General features: G+C 36.0%; 1 protein-coding gene across 16 annotated transcripts in view; it reads left to right on the top strand.

Moving 5' to 3' along the window:
- NOL4 (nucleolar protein 4) overlaps window positions 1-22,538 on the top strand; it is a 524,626-nt gene that overhangs the window by 409,607 nt on the left and 92,481 nt on the right. For 12 of the 16 annotated variants that reach the window (XM_077900412.1, XM_077900408.1, XM_077900407.1 and 9 more), the window contains 2 exons: window positions 6,998-7,177; window positions 7,904-8,095. In XM_077900412.1, coding sequence (XP_077756538.1) covers window positions 6,998-7,177; window positions 7,904-8,095 — 372 coding nt within the window. The remainder of the gene's footprint in view (window positions 1-6,997; window positions 7,178-7,903; window positions 8,096-22,538) is intronic. The other 4 variants (XM_077900413.1, XM_077900425.1, XM_077900411.1 and 1 more) reach the window with 1 other exon arrangement.

Here is a 22,538-nt window from a genome sequence, read left to right as displayed (position 1 = left end):
GTTAGGGAGAGAGGTGGCTTCCTTCTTTAAACCTTATGAACTATCCTTTGCTCCTCTGCTAGCTTCAAACAAGAGTTAGGTCCTTGCTCTGGATTATACTTTGGCTTAAGAAAATGTGATGGCTGGTTTGATTTTCTCCGTAGACCACTAAAACTTCCTCCATATCAAGAATATGATTGTTTCACTCTCACCATTTGTGTGTTCGCTGGAAAAGCACTTACAATTTCCTTCAAGAATTCTTCCTTTGCATTTACAGTTTGTGACACAAGAGGCCTTGCTTTTGTCCTGTCTCCACTTTTGATATGCTTTTCTCACTAAGCTTGGTCATTTCTAGCTTTTGATTTAAAGTGAGACACATGACTCTTTTACATGACACTTAGAGGCCATTATAAGATTATTAATTGGCCTAATTTCAGTGTTGTTGTTATCTTAGGTAATAAGAAGGCCTGAAGAGAGAGAGAGGTGGGGGCACTGCTGGTCAATGAAGCAGTCAGAATACATACACTTTCTCAATTAAATTCACTATCTCTTATGGGCATGGTTTGTGATTACCCCAAACAATTACAATAATAACATCAGTGATCACTGATCATAACTTGCCATAACAATTATAATGAAGAAGAAAAACACTGAAATAGTATGAGTGTTACAAAGTGTGACACAGAGACACAAAGTGAGCTTAATGCTATTGGAAAACTGGTGCTGATCAACTTGCTTGCCACAGGGTTTTCACAAACTTTTACTTTATAAAGAAGCAAAAACCAAGACCCCACAATATCTGTAAAATGCCATAAAACAAGGTACGCCCGTACACTTCTAAATCTCTTCTAATGTATCACTTGTTTTTCCTGTGTCACTTTTTGCAGAACCAGCCAGTCGTCCTGTACAAGGTCTCATATTTTGGAAGTCTCTTTGCTTTTTCTAGTGCTATTCAACTTGTTCTATCTGCCTTATTTCTTATAGATAGAAGTGAGTTCTGGGCTAGTGGTTCCAAACTTGAAAGTGCATTAGGATACCCTAGGGGGGCATGTGAAAACATAGATTGCTGGGTCTAGCCCCAAAGTATCTCATTTAGGTCGTCTTGGAAGGGGGCCAATAATTTGTATTTCTAATAAGTTCCCAGGAGATGCAGTTACTGCTGACATAGTAGGCATTGTCTGAAAACCACTGCTTCTAGACTGCTCATATTTTTAATGATTCTAAGATTGCCTAATATATTCAGTAATGAATAACTAATATATATATTTTTAGAATTTATTTATTTATTTTTTAAAGATTTATTTATTTATTTATGATAGACACACACAGAGAGAGAGAGAGAGAGAGAGGCAGAGACACAGGCAGAGGGAGAAGCAGGCTCCATGCTGGGAGCCCGATGCGGGACTCAATCCCAGGACTCCAGGATCGCGCCCTGGGCCAAAGGCAGGCGCCGAACCGCTGAGCCACCCAGGGATCCCCTATATGTTTAAAAGCTGACTGAATTCAGTAAAGTTATAGAATAACTAATCAATATACAGAAATCTGTTGTGCTTTAACTATACTTGAATTTAAAAAAATCTTGTGTTTCTATACACTAATAACAACTATCAGAGAAATTAAGACAACTATCTCATTAACAATTACATAAAAAAAGAGTAAAATACCTAGGAATTAACATAATCGAGGAGGAAGCGAAAGACCTATGCACTGAAAAGTATGACATTGATAAAAGAAATTAAACCAACACGAACAAATAGAAAGATATTCCCTGCTGATTGATTGGGAGAAATAATATCATTAAAGTGTCCTTAATACCCAATATAACCCACAGATTCAATGCAATATTATCAAATAAATAAAATTTATTTAGACACATGAAAATTCAATGGCATTTTTCACAGAAGTAGGACAAATAATCCTAAAATTTGTATGGAGCCACAAAAGACCCCAAATAGCCAAAGCAGTCTTGACAAAGAGAAACAAAGCTGTATGCATCATGCTCCCTGATTTCAATATGTATTAAAAACCTATAGTAATTAAAGTTATATAGTATTGTCATAAAAACCAATACATAGGATCAGTGGAACAGAATAGGAAGACCAGAAATAAATCCATGCATATATGGTCAATTAATTCATGATAAAGCCAAGAACAGACAATAGGGATAGACAGTGTCTTCAATTAACAGTGTTGGAGTACGTGGGTGGCTCAGTGGTTGAGTATCTGCCTTTGACTCAGGTTGTGATCCCAGGGTCCTGGGATCAAGTTCCACATCAGGCTCCCCTCAGGGAGCCTGCTTCTCCCTCTGCCTATGTCTCTTCTTCTCTGTGTCTCTCATGAGTAAATAAATAAAAATCTTAAAAAAAAAAACAATTTTGGAAAAATTGGACAGCTGCTTGCAAAAGAATGAAACTAAACCATTATCTTACACCATACACCTAAAAAAACTTAAAATGGATTGAAGACTTGAACATAAGACCTGAAACCATGAAACTCTGAAAGAATATACAGGTGGTAATTTTGATGTCTGTGTTGGTGATGATTTTTGGATTTGACACCAAACGTAAAAGTAAACAAATGGGACTACATCAAACTAAAAAGCTTTTGCACAGTGAATGAAACCAACAACAGGAGAACATACTTGCAAATGTTATATCCAATAAGAGACCAAGATCGAAAATATATAAGAACTCCTACACCTCAACACTAAAATACCAACCCATTCAATTACCCCCATACCAAGTGCAGGGGATCTGAATAGATATTTTTCTAAAGAAGATGTACATATGGCCATTAGGCCCTTGGAAAGATGTTCAGTATCACTTTATCAGGGAAATGCAAATTAAAACTACAACAGGGTATATGTTAGTTTACAGTCTCACCAATAGTGCACAAGTGTTCTCTTTTCTCCATACTTGTGCACTGTTGGTGAGACTGTACATTGGTCTATCCACTATGGAAAACAATATGAATGTTCTTCAAAAAATTAAAAATAGAAGTTTTGTATGGGGGCACTTGGGTGACTCAACTGGTTAAGCGTTGACTCTTGGTTTTGGCTCAGGTCATGATCCGTGGGTCCTGAAATCGAGCCCCACGTCTGGCTCAAAATAGAATCTATTTGGGACTTATTCTCCTCTTTCTCTCCCTCCTCCTCTATCTTTCCTCCTCATGCATTCTTTCTCTCTCTCCCTCTCTCCTTCTCTAAAATATAAAATTCTTAAAAAATAAAATGAAATGAAATAAGTTTCATATGATCCTCCAATTCTACTTATGGGTGTTTGTCTGAAGAAGATGAAAACACTAACTGGAAAGGTTATTCACTCCCATGTTCATTGTATTATTATTTATAATACCCAAGACATGGAAGCAACCTGTGTCCTTGATGGATCAAGAAAACATAGTGAATGTATACAGCAGAATATTATTCAGCTACAAGGAGGTCTTCCCATTTGTGACATGAACCTTGAGGTCATTCTGCTAAGTGAAAAGAGAGAAAGGCAAATATCGAATGATCTCACACATGGAATCTTGAAAAACAAAACAAAAAGTCAAGCTCAGATATAGAAAATAAGTTGATATATTGCCAGAGTTGGAGGAGGATGGTCAGTGGACGGGGAATAGGTGAAGGGAGTCAAAAGGGACAAATTTTGAGTTATAAAGTAAGTCATAGAGATGTAATGTACAGCATGATGACTCTAGTTAATAATATACTGCATATTAGAAAGTTAGTAAATCTTAGAAGTTCTCATCACAAACAATTTTGAAATTATATATGGTGGCAGTGAAATATATCAAATATCAAATCATTATTATATACCTGAAACTAATATAATGTTGCTTGTCAATTATAGCTCAATTAAAAAGGAAGTAACTGACAAGGTAAATTTTTAATTAACAGTTTATTTTATTTTTTTAAATCCTAACAACTTTTTTTTTAAGATTTTACTTATTTATTCATGAGAGACACACACACAGAGAGAGGCAGAGACACAGGCAGAGGGAGAAGCAGGCTCCATGCAGGGAGCCCGATGTGGGACATGATCCCGGGTCTCCAGGATCAGGCACTGGCTGAAGGTGGCACTAAACCGCTGAGCCACCTGGGCTGCCCCTAGCAGTTTAAAAGTTAATTCGAATTCTGTACAGCTCTAATTGTTCACTTTTTCAGAAACATTTCTTATCTTATTCCCACTATGTGCCTGACATTGTTCAAAGTTATAAGGATGGAAAAGGCATGGTCCCTGAGTGACCCCAACCTCAAGTAACTCTTGGGCTGTGTGGAAGATGGACATATGAGCTAACTTGTATAATACTTCGTGATCAGTGCTGTGACAGAGCTGTGTTCAAACTAATAGGAAAACATGAATGTCTTCCACTAAATTCATGAGATTCTTCCCTTATTTAGGGCATGATAAAGAAATAAAAGGTTTGTCTTTATTTCCCTTGGCTGCGTGAATCACAAATGGCCCCTATGGCCTCAGCTCTTCTATCAAGCATGGCGGTGTTGCTGTCCGAGCCATTCTATGCTCTGACCACAGAATAAGCAAACAGATTGGGCCTCCTTTTTCTAGGAGTGGACAGCAGTGGGGTGGCTTTCTAGGTCCAGAGCTACCAGTTCTATAAGGGTGGTAAAAATGTGAGAAAATCAAAGTGTAATTGTATTTTTCAAGAGGTCTTTGCTAAGGAGAACTACAGGTTATCTCAAGAGGGGAAAAATGAAATACATAATTTAGGCAAAAATATACCATTGGTCCTGTGAACACCTGTGTTATGAGGATAAGCAAGGTTTCATCCAAAAGGCCTAAGTGGTGATTCCTTAACATTTTTGTTTCTTTTATTTTATGATTTGATTTGTGCGCACCTGGATGGCTCAGTTGGTTAAGTGTCTGCCTTTGGCTCAAGTCATGATCTTGGGGTCTTGGGATAGAGCCCCACATTGGGTTTCCTGTTTGGTGGGGAGCCTGCTTCTCCCTCTCCCTCTGATGTTCCCTCTACTTATGTTCTCACTTTCTGTCAAATAAATAAATAAAAATTTTTTTTTAAAAAAAAAGATTTGATTTGGAATTTTTTAAAAGATTTATTTATTTATTTATGAGAGACACAGAGACATAGGCAGAGGGAGAAGCAGGCTCCCCACTGGGAGCCCGATGCAGGACTTGATTCTGGTATCACACCCTGAGCTGCAGGCAGATGCTCAACCATAGAGCCACCCAGGTGTCCCTGATTTGGAATTTTTAAAATTACACTTGGAATATGAAAATGATTGCTCCTGAAATAAAGGCTTCTTAGGGTATGGTCATCCAAAGTTCTTAAAAATTAAGGTAGGGTTATGGTGTAAAGACTACCATATTTTATGTGGGTCACTAAAAGGCTATAGTAATTTTTATGGCTTGTTTCTGTTTTATCATCCCAATACTCATATTCCCCATTTTTTTGAAAAAGGACTTTATTTTTTAAAGTAGTTTTAAGGTCACAGCAAGATTGAGAGGAAGATGCAGAGATTTCCACATACCTCCTGCCCATATACATGTATAACCTCCCTCATTATCAATGTCCACTTAGCAGAGTGGTACTTTTGTTATAATTGATGAACTTACATTGATAAATTATAAATACCCAAAGTCCATGGTTTATATTAGGAGTCATGGTATTGTCTGTTTTATGGGTTCATAGAAATATATAGTGACATGTATCCACCATTATAGTATCATATAGAATATTCCCAGGGCCCTAGGAAACCTCTGTGCTTTGCCATTTCATCCCCCACCCCACTCCCCAAACCCCTGGCAACCAATGATCTTTCTCAACTGTTCATAGTTCTGCTTTTTCCATTATGTCTTATAGCTCAAATCATACAATATGTAACCTTTTCAGATTGGCTTCTTCCACTCAGTAACAGGTATTTGGTGTTCCACTATAGTGCCACTCTAGACTCAACTGCAAAGGACTAAAACTCAGATTTAAGCAAAGAAAGACTAAGGGGGGAGGGGTGTGGGAGGTGGGTTAATTTCAGGCACAGTTGAATCTAGAATCTCAGATGACATTATTAGCACTCTATTCTGCTTAGCCTTGCTGTATTCAACTTAATTTCAGTTACCCAGAGGTAAAGTTGGGGCACACCTGGGTTAGAGAAGGTTGCCGCCCTGGGATTGGCACTCTCACCTGGTGGAACAGAAGCTGTTCCTGAAAGGAAAAGATGCCACATGGACAAAAAAGTAGGAGCTACCACAGCAGGACCCATGGTTGGTCTTGAACCCTATTGAAGTTTGCGAGAACTGCGCTGATCGGCATTTATCTTCCGTTAAGCTTTAGGAAGCATTAAGCTTAACATGATTCTGAGGAAACCTAGTTCTTTTTTTCTGCCAAAATTCAGGGCCATGATAAGACTCACAATTTAAAAACTGATTTTCAAGACGTTGTCTTATAATTAGCACCCCTTAGTATCAATATTTTGTGTAGTCCTTGTGGGGCACATCTATTAAATATATCCACCCCTTAGGTTCCTTATCTGTTAAAAACATTACTAATATGGTTAGACTGACTAAGCCCTGAGGTCATTTCTAAGGATATGTGTGATTCAATGATTCTTTTGCAAAGGTGATTAAAGGTTAATCTGTCTTCCCTCCTTCCCTTCTTCCCTCCCTCCCTCCCCTTCCTTCCTTCCTTCCTTCCTTCCTTCCTTCCTTCCTTCCTTCCTTCCTTCCTTCCTTCCTTCCTTCCTTCCTTCCTTCCTGAGTATATTAAGTGGGAACTATCTTTGCGCTCGAAAAGCTAAATTCGATAGAACTTTCTGTAGTGTTAGAAATGTTCATGCAGCTATGGAATACTGGTAATGCGACCAGCATGACTGGGGAGGTAGATTTTTCTTCTCCTCTCCCTTCATTCCGATTCAAATGAAAATAGCTACAACCCTGGGATTCACTTCTTTGAGCAAGATCTTTGAGAAACCGATGAAATTAAAAGCCGCGTTTGTCTGCCGTGCGATGGATTTACAAGCAGCAATCTGCGCCTCTCTTTGCAGTCTCCGGCACATAGCTACTCAAGCTACGAGTCTGGCAAAAATGAGAGCGTAGACCGAGGTGCCGAGGACCTGTCCCTGAACAGGGGAGATGAGGACGAAGATGAGCACGACGAGCACGACGACTCGGAGAAAGTGAACGAGACCGATGGCGTTGAGGCCGAGCGGCTGAAGGCCTTTAATGTGAGTCCGGCCACCCTCCCCGCGTGGCTTCCTTTACCGCTTCACTTTGGTGTTGTTGCTTGTTGGTAAATGTGGCTATTCTAGAGACATGTCTGTTTAATTTACAGAAGGATTTAAAAAGTACATGAAACACTCTTTGCCAACCAGACACCAGAATTGCTGTGTTTTGTTTAGAATTTTAAAGCCAAATGTGAGCTGAAAACTGGATTTGTGTTGTGTGAGTATGCATGTTTACCTAGTGGATGAGGGGCCTCGGCTTCTTCCTCGGAAGAGTATGCCTGTCACCAGTTATTTCTCCCGCCTTCCCGGCTTATCTAATTATGCATGACAAGAGAGTCCATTGTTTTCAGAGATGATTGCACTGTGCAGTGTCACAGTGGAGCAGTCGCATTTATCCTTAATGGAGAATTTTATGGGGTGCTTAATTGTCACAGTGTACTGTTATTTCCTGATTTTTTTTCCCTACACAATAGTCTATACTTTTCTGTCTGTGTGTCTGTCTGTCTGCCTCTCTCTCTCTTTTTTTCTCTCTATTTTTTTTTTAATCCAACCATTTCGAAAGCCTTTAAAAGGGTGTTTGCGTAAAATCTCTGGCTTTCCATGGCAAAGTTCTCCAGTGCATAAAGCAGAAAAGAGTATTTTCCTATCGGTAATCAAGACAGGAAGCTAGGAACAGCAGAGAGCAGTCCTCCAAACCCTTCTCCTCTGTCTCCCTCTTGCCAACAGATGTTTGTCAGGCTGTTTGTAGATGAAAACTTGGACCGAATGGTCCCAATCTCTAAGCAGCCCAAAGAAAAGATCCAGGCTATCATTGACTCATGCAGGCGACAATTCCCTGAGTATCAAGAGCGTGCCAGAAAACGTATACGTACTTACCTCAAGTCCTGCAGGCGGATGAAAAGAAGTGGTTTTGAGATGGTGAGTTTTGAATTAAAACACAGCCCTAGATTCCATCAAAATCCCACATGTAAACCATGACACTATTTTTTTTTTCATCTTAGTGTCTTTTTTTATTTTTTCCATAATGTCAGGTCCAAGGGGTTTTTGTTTGCCTGTTTGTTTTTCCCCCCTTCTCCTTTTCATCTTCCTGAAGTATTTACCCCCTTTGTCACTCAATAAGGAATACCTGGTGAGACCAGTGCTCACAGGCACATGTGGTACCATGTCATGGAAAATGACGGTGATATGAGTAAAAACCAATGAGAACCAGCATCTCATTTTTGTTTGTCTTCTGTCACTGCTAAAGCAGATTAAACTTAACCAAGTCTCCAACTGAAGCATAAGTCGTTGCTTTAGATGGCCCATGAGAATTGCTTTCTCTGGAACCAAAGAAAATGGATGAATCCACCTAAGTAATACTGTTTTCATACCAGTGGTTAACAGGTAGCATGCCTTGAAAGTAAAGATCAGGGAAATGAAAATCCTCATGTGAAAAATAAGGTTTTGTTGTACGTGGTGTATTTGTGTGCTTGTGGATGGTACATGAGCTTTCATATTCATCTGGGCTTTACAGATGGATGAGATTTTGTTGACATCAGATTGTTTACAGATAGAAATCAGTTATCAATGGTTTCTGAACTTTGTTCTATTTCAGCTGGCTCTAATTGTTATTCCTAGAAATAGTGTATACATTTACAATGTGCTTTTTAAATTTTTGTTTTTTAATGCATGTGAGCAGCAATGTATCAGAAATTTTCTGAAGCCATTTCCCCCCTTTTCTTGGCTCCATCAAAGCTAGGAACTGTTAGTGTTTGTGATCAGTGTCTGTAATGCATTAGTTGTGAAGGGGTGGTGCTGGTGAAGCTAGGAGAGGTTTCAGAGATGTCATTTGGAGAAATAGCTTTTTAGATCTAAATGCAATGACAAAAGCAGTAAATCCACTATCTACTATCAGTCCTTCCCCGCTGGCTTGTAAAAATACCTTCAGTATTTATTTATTTATTTATTTATTTATTTATTTATTTATTTATTTATTTATTTATAGAATTGACAGGGGTAGGGGAATGGACAGAGAGGGAGGGAGAGAGAGAATCTTAAGCAGGCTTCACACCCAGCATGGAGCTTGCCACAGGGCTCAATCTTATGACCCTGAGATCATGACCTGAATTGAAATCAAGAATCTAATGCTTAACTGATGGAGCCACCCAGGTGCCCTCCTTGTATATCCTATAAAACAGAATCTTTATAGACTCTCTGACTTTAAGAGAGGCAATCTGCCTAGTTGGGACCAAGCTCAATGTTCAGTCCTCAGAGAGCCTGGTTTGGAGTTCTCTATCCACCACCCTGGAGCTGTGTGACTGGCACATTGCTTCAGATACCTACACTCAGATGCCTCTAGTAGATGTGGTAACTCCTAATTTATAAAGTTATGAGTATTATATAAGTTGTCACTTGTAAAGTTCTGCAAGCCATTTCTGACACATGGTAGTCACTCAATAAATCTTAAATCTGAAAATATTTTAAATATTATTTAATCTATCATCTGATGAAAGCTTCCCAAACCGTTTGTATTAAACAATCATAGAATACTCCATTTAAGTATTTGTTTACTTCTCAGAATAACTATATTGAAGCCAGAGTTTGTAGTGCATAAGTCATTTTAAAATAAAAATGGCATTGCTATGCCTGATCAAACTGAATTATGGCAGGAGTGGTGGCACAGAATAAAAGAGAAGGAGAGTTTGCTTGAGGAAATTAAAGCTATTTATCCCTTTACTCAGTTATTGAAAAATTATTATTGCCTACTCAATAGGAAAAAGATGACAGACAGCGTAGCTAAGCAGGTGTAAAAGTCTAGAGTCCTGGCATTGACTTTTAGTTCAGAACCATTTAGCAGCTGATATAAAATTGCAATTGAACCTAAATATGTCTCATTCAGAATAGAATGTACAATATATACTTTCCTTTTTCAGTAACAATAAAGATGATATCATCTATCAAGGTTTTTATTACCAGCATCTGGCATTACTATTTCTTTTCCTAATCTTGTAATATTATTTAGAGATTCTTTGGTAAAAATTATCTTATTTTCCATTAATTATTTTTATGAGAAAAAAGCCATTGTCTTGTAAGATTCCTATATCCTTTAAAGGCATATTTGAGACTCACAGGTTTTCCTGTTGATTGTATTTATTTACTTCAACATGGACATCTATTTGTTGTAAACCCTGTGCTATGCATAGAGAAGGACAAAAGTTGAGATTCAAAGTCATATAGTTTTGCAAACTAATCTTAAAGAAATATACTATAAAGAAATGCTATTTTATTTTTATTCATTCATTTATTCAATAATGTACATACATTATATAAAGTTATAAGCAGAAATATTAGAGATTTCTGACCAGTTAATTAGGAAAAATTAATATGTTCCCTGATCATTATGATTCATTGAGGTGACAAGTTGTGGGAAGTAAAGTACTTAAGTAAAAATACAAGGCCAAATATAATTAAATGTTAAATGAGCAACATGAATGAAAATTTATATTGCAGGTTAGTTTTTTTATATATATTTATTCAGTAATGTACTACTGGAAATAGCAAATCTACCATCCAGCTGACCCTTGGAATCTTTTCTTTTTTTTTTTTAATATATCACTTCATTGTTACGGGACATGGGAAAGGATTAGATGCCATTTTGAATACTTATTTAGAAGAGATAGGAAAAATGTATGACTAGGGCAGTAGTAATTGCAACTAAATATAGTATGTGAATATTTTTGCCCTCACTTTTTAAATTTGATATAAAGTAATATCCATAGTTTTTTAAAAATCGGAACAGCATTAAATATAAAATCTTGTTTTCTGTTGTGTTTTATGTAGGTAGACATGAAAAAAAAAGTCTTGTTTTCAGCAGGTTTTTACATACAAATTATTCTGTAAGACTTCACAGGTCAACAAGACAACATAAGAATTTTTAAAAATATAATTGTAAAATGAAATTGTTAAGTGTAGGATTGTTTGGTAGGATATTCCATCTTATAAAATGAAAGTGGCATTCAACAAGCTTATCTCTTCCAGTCATTTGGGCTTTCCAAGCCAGAAGACTCCTTCAGTAGAGTAAAACACAAAATATTGAATTACATGTTTTGTGTTGACTTTGAGAAATTCAGAGATAATCCCATAGAAGTGGTTTATCACAACATATAGTAGTTAAGAATGTTGGCATTCATTTTTGTTAATTTCCCACTGTCATTAATACAAAATATATTCATGGTTAATAATAATTATCTCTTAAGAATTTACATGCCAACATAAATACTTTTAACTGACTTCACTGAATTCACATAAATATTAGAGTAGGTATTTATACATTTTTTTCACTAGAATTAACAAGACCCCACAGATGTTGATTGCTTAAGCAGCCAAAATTTCATGCCATCACTGTGAATGGTCTCCGTAAAGGATGAAGTACAATAACTATATTACTATTGTTATATAACTATCACTATATTACTTTATATTATGATTCTTTTCTACACCTTTTCACCAAGTCACTGTTACCAATCCTTTCAAATCATAAAATCCTCAGTGTTGAATATCAAAGGGCACCTTTTATGAAAAATAAATCTCATAAGTTTGATCCAGAGTACTGTTTTAGTTTTCATTAGATTTTTAGAACCCAATGAATGGGCTAAACAGCCATTAAATTAATCCTTTAACAAACATATCCAATTGCTACTGATTCAGTTGTGCACTTTTGACTCTCAAATTACTTTAGTTTTCTGAAGAATATCTGTTGATTATTCTAGAATAAAAATGTTTGTCCAAGATGCCCTGATCTTAAATTCAAGAGCAGATATAACAGATAAGATCATAAAAGCCAAACTTTATGAACAAGATGGGATTGGCCCATACCTGAGTAGTCTGTGTTATAACGATGTTTTCTCTTTTTGAGTTTGAGTGTATATTGTTAGAGACTGTTTCACCATGCTGCATATGTTTACATGTATTTTTTATAAAACTGAAAAGATATTTAGGGGAGCTATTGTAAGACACTTGTGGTCTATCATTCCTACTGTATCTCAAATTGCGCCACTATACTAAGATAGATCAGATACCCTAATATTTGAGTTCAATAAATTCAGCATCTTGAAAACTTACCTATTTACTTATTTTTAAAATATCATGTGATTCACTATGTTTGGAGAAATAGGTCTATGACATACTCGTAGTATTTTACTAAGTGTTTTTTCCACTAGGCTACTAAAATGTCCATAAATTACCTTATTTCAGAAACTTCCTTCCAAATGTAATACAAGAAAAAAAAAAGTGCCTCTCCTATGTAGATAGAATGCTTTTTATTTTCTCTTGCCTAGGACCATGCAACTAAATATGTTCCCTTGTGTGCCTCACTGCCAGCAAGTTGAGAGCCAAAGTTTATCTGAAGTACTAGTTATCCTTTCATTTAATTGATGAAAGGTATATATTTCTTTAATAGCTCTGATATTTATTTTAGGGGGAAATGTGATATATTAATTTAAAAAATATTTAAATCTAATTATAGAAACACCATGTTTTAATACCATAATGAAAATTCTTTATTATACTATTTCTTTTTTTATTTTATTTTTTATACTATTTCTTTTTAATCACATCCTATAGTACCCTCCTCAGCTATTTTGATATCTAGTCTCCTGAGCTTATGACTCTTTCATCAGAAAAGAAGTAATGTTTAAGCAATAGTACATTTTTTAAGGGAATTTCCCTAATTACATCATTTGCCTTTAGTTGTCTAATGCAGATGAAAGTAGAAAGATTGGAATTTGATTTCAATTTAAAACTTCCCTGGTAGGAGCATTGCAAAAGCTGCAGTGACATTGGCTGTTCATTCTTTAGCAAATGGAGATATAAAGAATGAATTCAAGTGCTTCTTTAGACTGAAACTTTGATTAGAGATATACCCATCCATTTGTTCATACAAGGTCATGATTAAAAACTCTGTAATAACCTGTGCAGTCATTTTTCACGTTATTATTCCCATAACTGTGTAGGTTTCTGTCTTTGTGACCAATTAACTTAATTGATACTAATTAGCAAACACATTTTGTTTGAATTCCCCACCTGCTACTTGTACCAACTTTTGGTCTCTATTTTATAAATGTCATCTCCATCCCCCAGGATACTTTCATGCCATCTTCTGAGGTCTTTATTCATAGTATTTCTTTTTAATTACATCCTCTAATACTCTCCTTAATAATTTTACTATCTGACCTTTTGAATTCGCAATTCTTTTTTCTTTCTCAGTTTCAAGATCTACATCTCTATTTTACTTTGGCCATTGTTAACATGGATGTATCTAGCCTTGGTTATCACTCAAAGAATCTACATAAGCAATATTAAAAACTTTCATAATCATCTGAAATTTTTTAAGTATCTGCCACTGTCTTTACAGAGGAAATGTCCTCATTGTATTTACCCCTGGATGACCCCAAAGCCTCTGTTCCCCCATCATTCAGTTTCTGTCACAATGTTGTTTTGTCAACCATCCCAATGCTTCTATTTCCAATTTTCCTTTACCATAGAGAGAGAAAAATTTCTTCTCTTCTGACTTAAAAAAAGTCCTCAAACTCAAAGAAAGTATTTCATCTCATGTCTCTTCTACAATCTGAGACCATTCTTCTTTGCCATTCAATAATCCTGAAAGATTATTTTATACTCACAGATCATGCATATTACCATCAACTCTCCTGATGATCCCTCACATTCAGACTCTGCTTCTCACTACTCTATTGAATTGGTTCTTTAAAAGATCACATAGTCATATGATCTTTGCACCAGATCCAAACATTGCATTCTCAGTGAAATCACCTCCATTTTCTTGAGGCTCTTGTTGCTCTCCCTTCTTATTTACCTTTCCTTGCTTTTGAGCCACTTATGAAAATCCTGGGCTTGGCCATGTACTGTGTCTTTTCTGAATCTACAGCTACTGAGGGCTGTTGTGTGTAAGCAGCTCTTCCCATAGAGTCCCAGTCATCTGCAGAGCTTTTGTATTTCATTTCCAAATGTCAGCCAGATGCTGGACAAATGTGTTGTTCTATCCGCAGAACTCTTTGTACTTTCCACCATTCATACTCTCCACTGGTCTTTCACCTCATCTACCAAATCATCAGTAAATTCCTCTTGACTGGGCTCTTTCTGATAATAGTGCCACTAATGTCATTTACAGCAGTGCTCATAAACCTGGAATGAGACTGGATTCTTTCTTATATTTATGGCTTACATCCTACCATTCACTGGATTCCGTTTATTCTTTCTTTGCTATGATTCTTGAATCAGTCTAATAATTTTGACCTTTGGGCAGCCCAGGTGGCTCAGCATTTTAGCGCCACCTTCAGCCCAGGGTGTGATCCCTGAGACCAGGGATGGAGTCCCACATCAGGCTCCCAGCATGGAGCCTGCTTCTCCCTCTGCCTGTGTCTGTGCCTTTCTCTCTCTGTGTCTCTCATGAATAAATAAATAAAATCTTAAAAAAATAATTTTGACTTTTATCATTAACCACTTTACTTCTAGTCCTTCATACTTCATACCTATACTCCTACAGAATCCTAACTAGCCTATTTTCATTTTATACTCCCCCCACCCTCTATTCCCAGGCAGGGACAGAACTAGGATTTGTGCCTGAAAGTTATAAAGTTGGAGCCTTTCATTAAAAGAAAAGTAATACACCATTATTAGCAAAAATTTAAGTAGAAGGATGAATATTTATTTCTAATTAGAAAAGATACTCTACCCCCAAAATCTTCAAAAACAGAAGTCTTGAAGATTCAAACCCTTCTCTCTGACATCTCTTTAGACAATTTTCAGACACACTTACATTTAAATATTTCCCAATTTTCACATGGCTTTCCCCTCCCTATCCACATACTTACAATACCCAGAAACTCTGTGAGTCCCATCCAGTTGAAAGGCCCTTGTGTCTAAATTTCATTGGCTATATGAGAAATCTGTCTTTGCTCCCGGAGTAGTCTTCCTTGATTCTGGCTTTGATGTCAAACTTTTGCCACATCAGAAAAAGTTCTGAGTTTCTTATAATAATCAAGTATGGCCTTTTGAAACTTAGAGGCCTAGGTTCAATTCCTGTACAACTCTGTGTGATGTTTCTGAATCTCCAATTTTCTAAAGGAGAGGACTGTTGGGGTATTATATGTGATAATGTATATGAAATATTTAGCATATGATCTGGCCTCTTTCTATCCTTTTTTTCCTAATATGTTCAATTCTTTCGTTTCTCAACTTAAACTCTCACACAGGATTTCTGGTACTTTTCTCCTCGTGTGCTCTTGTGGTCCACTGATTGTTCCTGACTCAGGGATAATGAGTACTGTTCTCTCATTATTTACTAAATATATTAAGGTTGAAGAGTAATTACAGTGTAAAGAATATAGCCAACATAGTTGTAAGACTGACTTATCACTGGATCTTTTAGTTTTAGCAAAATGTTGACCTAAGCCTCGTGGAGTACCCCTCATACACCGCACCCACCTTCCCTCTACAAATACACAAATACTGAGTAGAATATAATAACTTTTTAAATACCTAGCTGAGAGCAAAAGAAAGAGAAGGAAATTTTCAGGCTATGAACTTGATAGGAAACTCATAACCAGAGTTATAAACCCGTAATTTGATAGGGTAACAGATTAGTAAGGTAGAAAACCTGAATGTAGGCCAAAGCAGGTCAGGTTACAGTCCGAATGCCCACTTAAGTTCAAGTGATGAGGATTTCATAACTGGAGAGGAACAGGAACTGCCAACTATATAAATAGCTGGGACTTGGAAAGGGTTACTCTCTTATGACAGGGGAATTGGAAACATCCAGTTATAACTTCAAGAAATAAAATGACAGGCATTATAAGCATTAAAATTAAAACCTTCCTAGATGGGTTAAATAGGAGGTAGGATTCAGCCAAAGAGAAAATCAATAATCTGGGATATAGACTATAGAAATTACTTCTAGAAAGAAAAAGGGAAATAAGAAAAAAGAACTTAAGATTGAAAACAGAATGATATAGATAGATCTAAAAGGTATTTCCTAAGAGAAATTAGAATAAGAACAATATTCAAACAGATGAGGAGAGTTTTTTAGAATTGAGTAGACCATTGAATCCTAAGAACAGAAAAATAGATGAGCATAGAGTAGTATAAATAAAAATAAATCTATACCTGTGTACATCCTAGTACAACTGCAGCAGACCCAAGAAATTCTTAAATGTCACAATGAACAAACAAGAGATGATCTAAAACAGAAAAACAGAAGGACCACACCTCTTGTCTTCAAAATAGATGCCAGAAGACTGTCTACAAGGGACTAAGGAAGAAAAAAGTCTTGATTTTTTTTTCTTTCTTTTTTTTTTTTTTTTGGCGAAATTGCTTTTAATTCACAAGTCAATGCCCAGCTAACCTCTGCTTCCAGAGTATGAAACAAAGAACTAGCTCAGACAATTTCCAAGGTTACCACTCACAGGCTGTATGGAAGAGCTGAAATGTCCTCCATGCAGAGGGAGGCTGAGCCCTGGGCAACAATGAAAAATTAACAGCATTGGTGAGAAAATTTGAAGAAAAACACCTTGGATCTTGGTTCTTGGACCTGCTTTCTTTGCCAGTTGCTACTCATGGACTTGTATTCCTGAGCTTCAGTTTCCTCATGGAAGAATGGAAACAAATAGCTTTTATATCACACATGAAAACCAATGTCACTTGAAATAACAAATGTAAAAACTCCTACCCAATATAGTACCTAATATCTGAGGAACTTGATAAATTACAATATAATTTGAAACCGTGTTCCCTGGCTCCCTTTACTGGAAAACCCTCACTGCTCAACCTCATCAACTAGTTGGAGGACTAAATCAAATATGTCTTTATCTACTTAGTCCTCACCTCTCACTAAAAGCAGCCCTAAATCTCTCTCTCTTCTGTGTGCAAATTGTACTTTGTGGTACATTTTTTGTAGTTTTATCCTGTCTTATATTGCTGTTATTTATATATTGGCCTTAGCTGCCTTATAAGAAGTTCTGTTCCTTGAGTACTATGCTGCTTACCTTGTTCATGTCTGTATCACTTATAGTGTTTCACACACAGTGCAATTAATTGCTCATGAAAGCTGCTCAGTACGTGTTCAATTCAACTGAATTGATATTGTCGAATGAAAGATGAATGAGTGAATGGACATTTACTAATGTGTTACTTTGTGGTAGAAATTACCTGGGAGATAAGCAAGTTTTTATTGTGTGCTGTGTTTCACAGAATTCTGCACTTGGCATTTCAATTTTTAAAGTGACTGCTAACTGGAAATCTAATAGTAAAAAAAAAAAAAAAAACTCTCTGAAGAAAAAGTTACATTATTTAACTTTAACTCTTATTAACTCTTGAAATACTATTTTAGAAATGTTTTGTAATGTTAACTGAATAGAATTTGTATATGGTGTCAGGTTTCACAAATGAACTATTAGGGGCAGAGAGGCCATGATCAACAATAATCATAAGCACATCTAGTCACTTATTTTCAGAATTTAAAGATGTTTCCTAGTGGAGATTTAAGTAGGTAATCACTTCGTTAAAAATGATAATATATTATTTCAGTTGATAATTTAGTTTTTCTTATCTTGATCAAAGGGATTTTCAGATAGGATTAGCCAAACTGGGCTTCTGAGTATTAAAAATAAGACATTAAACCCTCATGTATTTGTGAAAGATCATTATTAAAGGCCAATAATGCTCTAAAATTACGGTCAAAGTGCATATCATTAACTCATAATTATTATCAAAGCTTGGATGAAGATTAATTAGCATTTTTGTTGAAAACACATTTTCAATCTCCTTTTAAAGAGGTCAGGAGAATTTTCTCAAGAAACCGGGAAGTCCAGGGATTCACACATAGCTGGATCCATGGGGTCAGACGTTAGGGCTTCACGCTCTCCTATTTCTTAACTATGCTTCCCTTGTGCATTAGCTTATATCTGAGACAAGTCCTTGCTACCTGTTATAAAATGATGCCATCAGTAGCTCTAAACTTCTCTCCCTAAAATTTACAATCCAAAAGACCCCTGGGTGACTCAGCAGTTTAGCACCTGCCTTCGGCCCAGGGCATGATCCTGGAGTCCAGGATCGAGTCCCACATCAGGCTCCCTGCCTGGAGCCTGCTTCTCCTCTGCCTATGTCTCTGCCTCTCTCTCTCCCTGTCTCTCATGAATAAATAAATAAAAATCTTTTTAAAAAATTTACAATTCAAGAACAATCTTCCAACTCTACATCCCCTTTTCCATGAAAAGACTTTGGTCCTATTTGGTTCATATGCCCATCCCTTGGATCAGCCACTGAAGTGAGCTCTCATGATGGTCCACACTAAGTCATGGCCACGATCAGGTCACTGAGGCTCTTTGATCATTATTTCTACCAAAACCATATAGGATGGGGGAAGAACAATTGAACTATAATTTTTAGTCCACAGCCACAAGCCTTATCTGAAACCTTGGATCCTATGTGGTCCAAAATTCAGAACTTTTCAGATTTGAGGAATATAACACTTGCAACAGGGTCTGAGAAAACATCTAATATACAAATGTATTAGTATTCCTGCCATTAAAATATGAATATTCACAGAAAGTAGGAAAAAGAAAGATTGTAAGTATTCTCATCAGTTCTTTCGGCCAAATTTCCCCAAAGTTTCTGAAAAACTTTCCATTTATACACTATTAGCATTACAGAATTGCTGATAAATGGTTGCAAGTCTGTAATTAACATTATTGCATGTGTATTACACACCTCATGCTGCACATGTATTAGCTTGTAAGCTATGATGGCAGAGACAGTATTGATACTGTTTATGTATTTGAACTTGGCACAGATTCTGACTTATAGAATGTGCTCATGAAATACATTTGTCGGCTACCTAAGTGAAAATATTAGTGACTTTAATAAAAACTTTATCAGTGATTTTATCACTACCTCATCATGGAATTGTAACTATTCATGATATAAAGATTATTTTTCCCTTTCATAACTTACTGAATGAAAATTAGTTTTGCCATTTGTAAAAATAGAAATAATCGTACCTGGCATGGTGAGTGAGGCTCAGAGCGATTAAATCGCAAAAGTGGTCAGGCTGATTGCAAGTAGCTTATTTCATAATAATATTCAGGTCAGTCACTTCATTGCTAAACTATGACTTTATTCTACTGATGTATACAAAGGAAGCTACTTGGTTTATAGAAGAGATCACAGAGGAGCCACAGCTTTCTACATACCTATAACAATTATCCCTTTAGGAGTAGATATATCTAGAATATGCATATGATCTAAGCTGCAGAATTTTTATATTATATGTTTTGTGAAGTAACACAATTAGGAAAAATAATCTTAGTATAGGGTTTTGTCTAAACTGACTACTGAATCCTTTGCTTTACTTATTTTGAAAGAGCACATTCTATGTAGAATCTTGGGTAGATGTGTGGTTGTTCCCAATCTTGCCTCATTGCCTCATTTAATACTTGATTTAGTAATGCTTTCACCCTGGATTCTAGTAAGCCTTGTCACTAATAAGTACTGTTAACCCATGAATAGAGTCTTTTTTTAAAGATTTTATTTATTTATTCATGAGACACACAGAGAGAGGCAAAGACACAAGCAGAGGGAGAAGCAGGCTCCCTACCTGGAGCCTGATGTGAGACTCGATCCCAGGACCCCGGGATCACGAACTGAGCTAAAGACAGATGCTCAACCACTGAGCCACTCAGGTGCCTCAACTCATGAATAGAGTCTTACAGTAATGATTTATTTTTACTTTTTAAAAATTGTAAAAAACTCAGAGCTAGTAAAAGTATGGGAGAAGTTCAGACGATGGTAACATTGTTTAGTTTTTAGTTTCAGACCCCAAAAATGGAATAGTTTGTTGGTGTGGTGGTAAATATACATGTGTATATAAGGAAAATTATGTTTATGCTGTGCCAATAGGAATCACATCTTAAGACCACAATTAAAATGTGACTTTTTCATCTCCAAAAGTTCCTTGTGACAGTTGAGCCATCTGTTTAATGAAACAACCACCACCAATTTGGTCATAGATAATTATTATAATAAGAGCAGTGCTAGGGAAAGATCAACTCTTCCCAGTTGAGGATGACAGTTAATTACAAAGAGATAATTAGTAAAGGTGATTAGCATTATCTCACCTCCAGTATCAGAAATAAGTAACAGATATAGAATAACAAATAGGATAAGAAATAAGGTAAGAAATAGGATAAGAAATAGGTAACAAATCTCACTGTAGGTATAGATCATGTGGAATGTATGATTATATACATCTTTGCATCATTATTTTAAAATCTTACAAGATATATACCAAGTAGTATATTTACTGAGCTATATTCAACTGGAAGGTTTTGTTTTTCATCAAGTAGGTGTTATTGAGTTCTACGCACTTGGGATTTTTTTTGTCAAAATATCCTTAAGTTATTACATGGAGGCTTTTGTGTTCTATGGCCACTTTTACTGATGTAAGAGGGACTTTTCATACTTGTTCCTGGTGGAATTCATGATGATAGCTCTTAACACACTCTGCTAATTAACTGCCAGTAAGCCCGTAGCGTGGCAATATTAGAATTAGAATCAGCTCTGTACTACCAAATATGGTGAAGGAAAAGAGAGTTCTGGCAAAGATGATCCTCAAAACTCACACTAAACAATAGCTTTAAATTCCTCTATGATAACATTGATGAGGAGCAAAATTGATTAATTTCCTTCTCATTAGCTTGGTTAAAGTACTTCTGAGCTGTGAAATAGATAAAAGCCAAATTATGGAGGAACAATAAACAAAAGACTTTCATCTTTCATATCTTAGAGCAGGGCACAGCGTAACGGAGCTCTGTGTATAGTGAGGAGCATTGGCATTCATTATTGGCTCCTCAATATTAGAACCAAAGGGATTTTAACAGATTGCCTCACAGGAAAGCACGAACTCTGCCTGGCTCCTCATTCTCATTTTGGGCACAAGACTAAGCTTTTCTTATGTTTCATAGACAGTAATTTCTTGGCACTCCTGGTTTCTCCAACATGACATTCTTGTGATTTTATATTGCCTCCATTTAGAACGTGACAGAACTGAGATATGTTACATTTATTTTTGTGCTATTAATGAAGAAAGGCTTTAAATAATTAATAGGAAAATATATTTGGAGAATCTCAATCCCTTTAAGAGAACTTTAGTGAGATCCTAATATATTCCTTACTTAAGTGAAAAATAGAGTTAGCTGTAAATGGATTCCTCTGTAGGAGTGTGTAGTATTTAAGATTTCTAGCTTTGTTTAAACTTACTGAGACCTTCATTGTGAAATGAGAATATTTTTTTACTAGGAATTATTATTCCCACTTTATCATCGGACTTAGATATTAAGGTGTTTCCACATCATAGCTGTGTGATCTTGGTCAAGTTATATAATTTTTTAGAATTTCAATTTATTTTTCCTCTAAATATGAATATTATAAATACTTTTCTCAAGGGTTGTTTGGAAAACTAAATTAGATAATGAATCTAAGCTTCTTGTATTAATGCTTGCCCATCCCAGCTAGTCAGTATGAGTTAGATACTAACATTTATCATCAAATTAAATTAGGGTGGTACTGGTTTTCTAGTTAGAGGTACATTTTTTATTATGTACTTAAGATATAGTAAATACTTTGGAAAACACATGTATATTTCCTAATCCATAATATAAATTTTATTCATTCTGCTTTCTTTTCAATGAACATGTATTGATTGTAATACATACATGGAAAGGGTTAACTTTGGTCTGCTTATTGTTCAGTTGAGTGCAATAGGGTGTGTGTATAAGGATTTTTTTCTATAATATTTTATATTAATGATAAGTTATGTAAAAGTACTAAGTATAGAACAGAATTTCGAGAGTGAAAGGATTGAGAATTGGGAGACATGAACCCTGGGTTCTACATCTAGTCAATCTGTCCTTTGGCAAATCATTTAACCTCTCTGAGTTTCAGTTTCTTCAAACTTTTCAGAAGAAATTTGTATTGAATGATTTCTAAGGCTATATACAGTTCCCAAGTTATAGCGTTACCATAAATTCAAAACAACTCTATCTTCAAAATTATACTATTTAACTACTGGCAATATCTATCACATACCTTTGCTTCCACTTATTATTATTATTAATTTTTTTTGCCACTTAATAGGAAAGGATACGTGACTGCTTTATCTTGAGGTTGATTTTCTTTTCAAAATCTTGAAATATTAGGCTAGCCAGTGACCTTAAAAATGATCTAGCCCCACTCAGCCAGGACATTATTCTAGTTTCTAAGAAGACCAATTTCCTATAGCTGGAAAAGACTGAACTATCCCCATCATTTTCTT

Source organism: Canis aureus, chromosome 6 (assembly GCF_053574225.1).
Source record: "Canis aureus isolate CA01 chromosome 6, VMU_Caureus_v.1.0, whole genome shotgun sequence".
In the NCBI taxonomy this organism is placed as follows: Eukaryota; Metazoa; Chordata; class Mammalia; order Carnivora; family Canidae; genus Canis; species Canis aureus.
The sequence above is the reverse complement of the archived record's forward strand: the minus strand, read 5'-3'. Positions and strand labels throughout refer to the sequence as shown.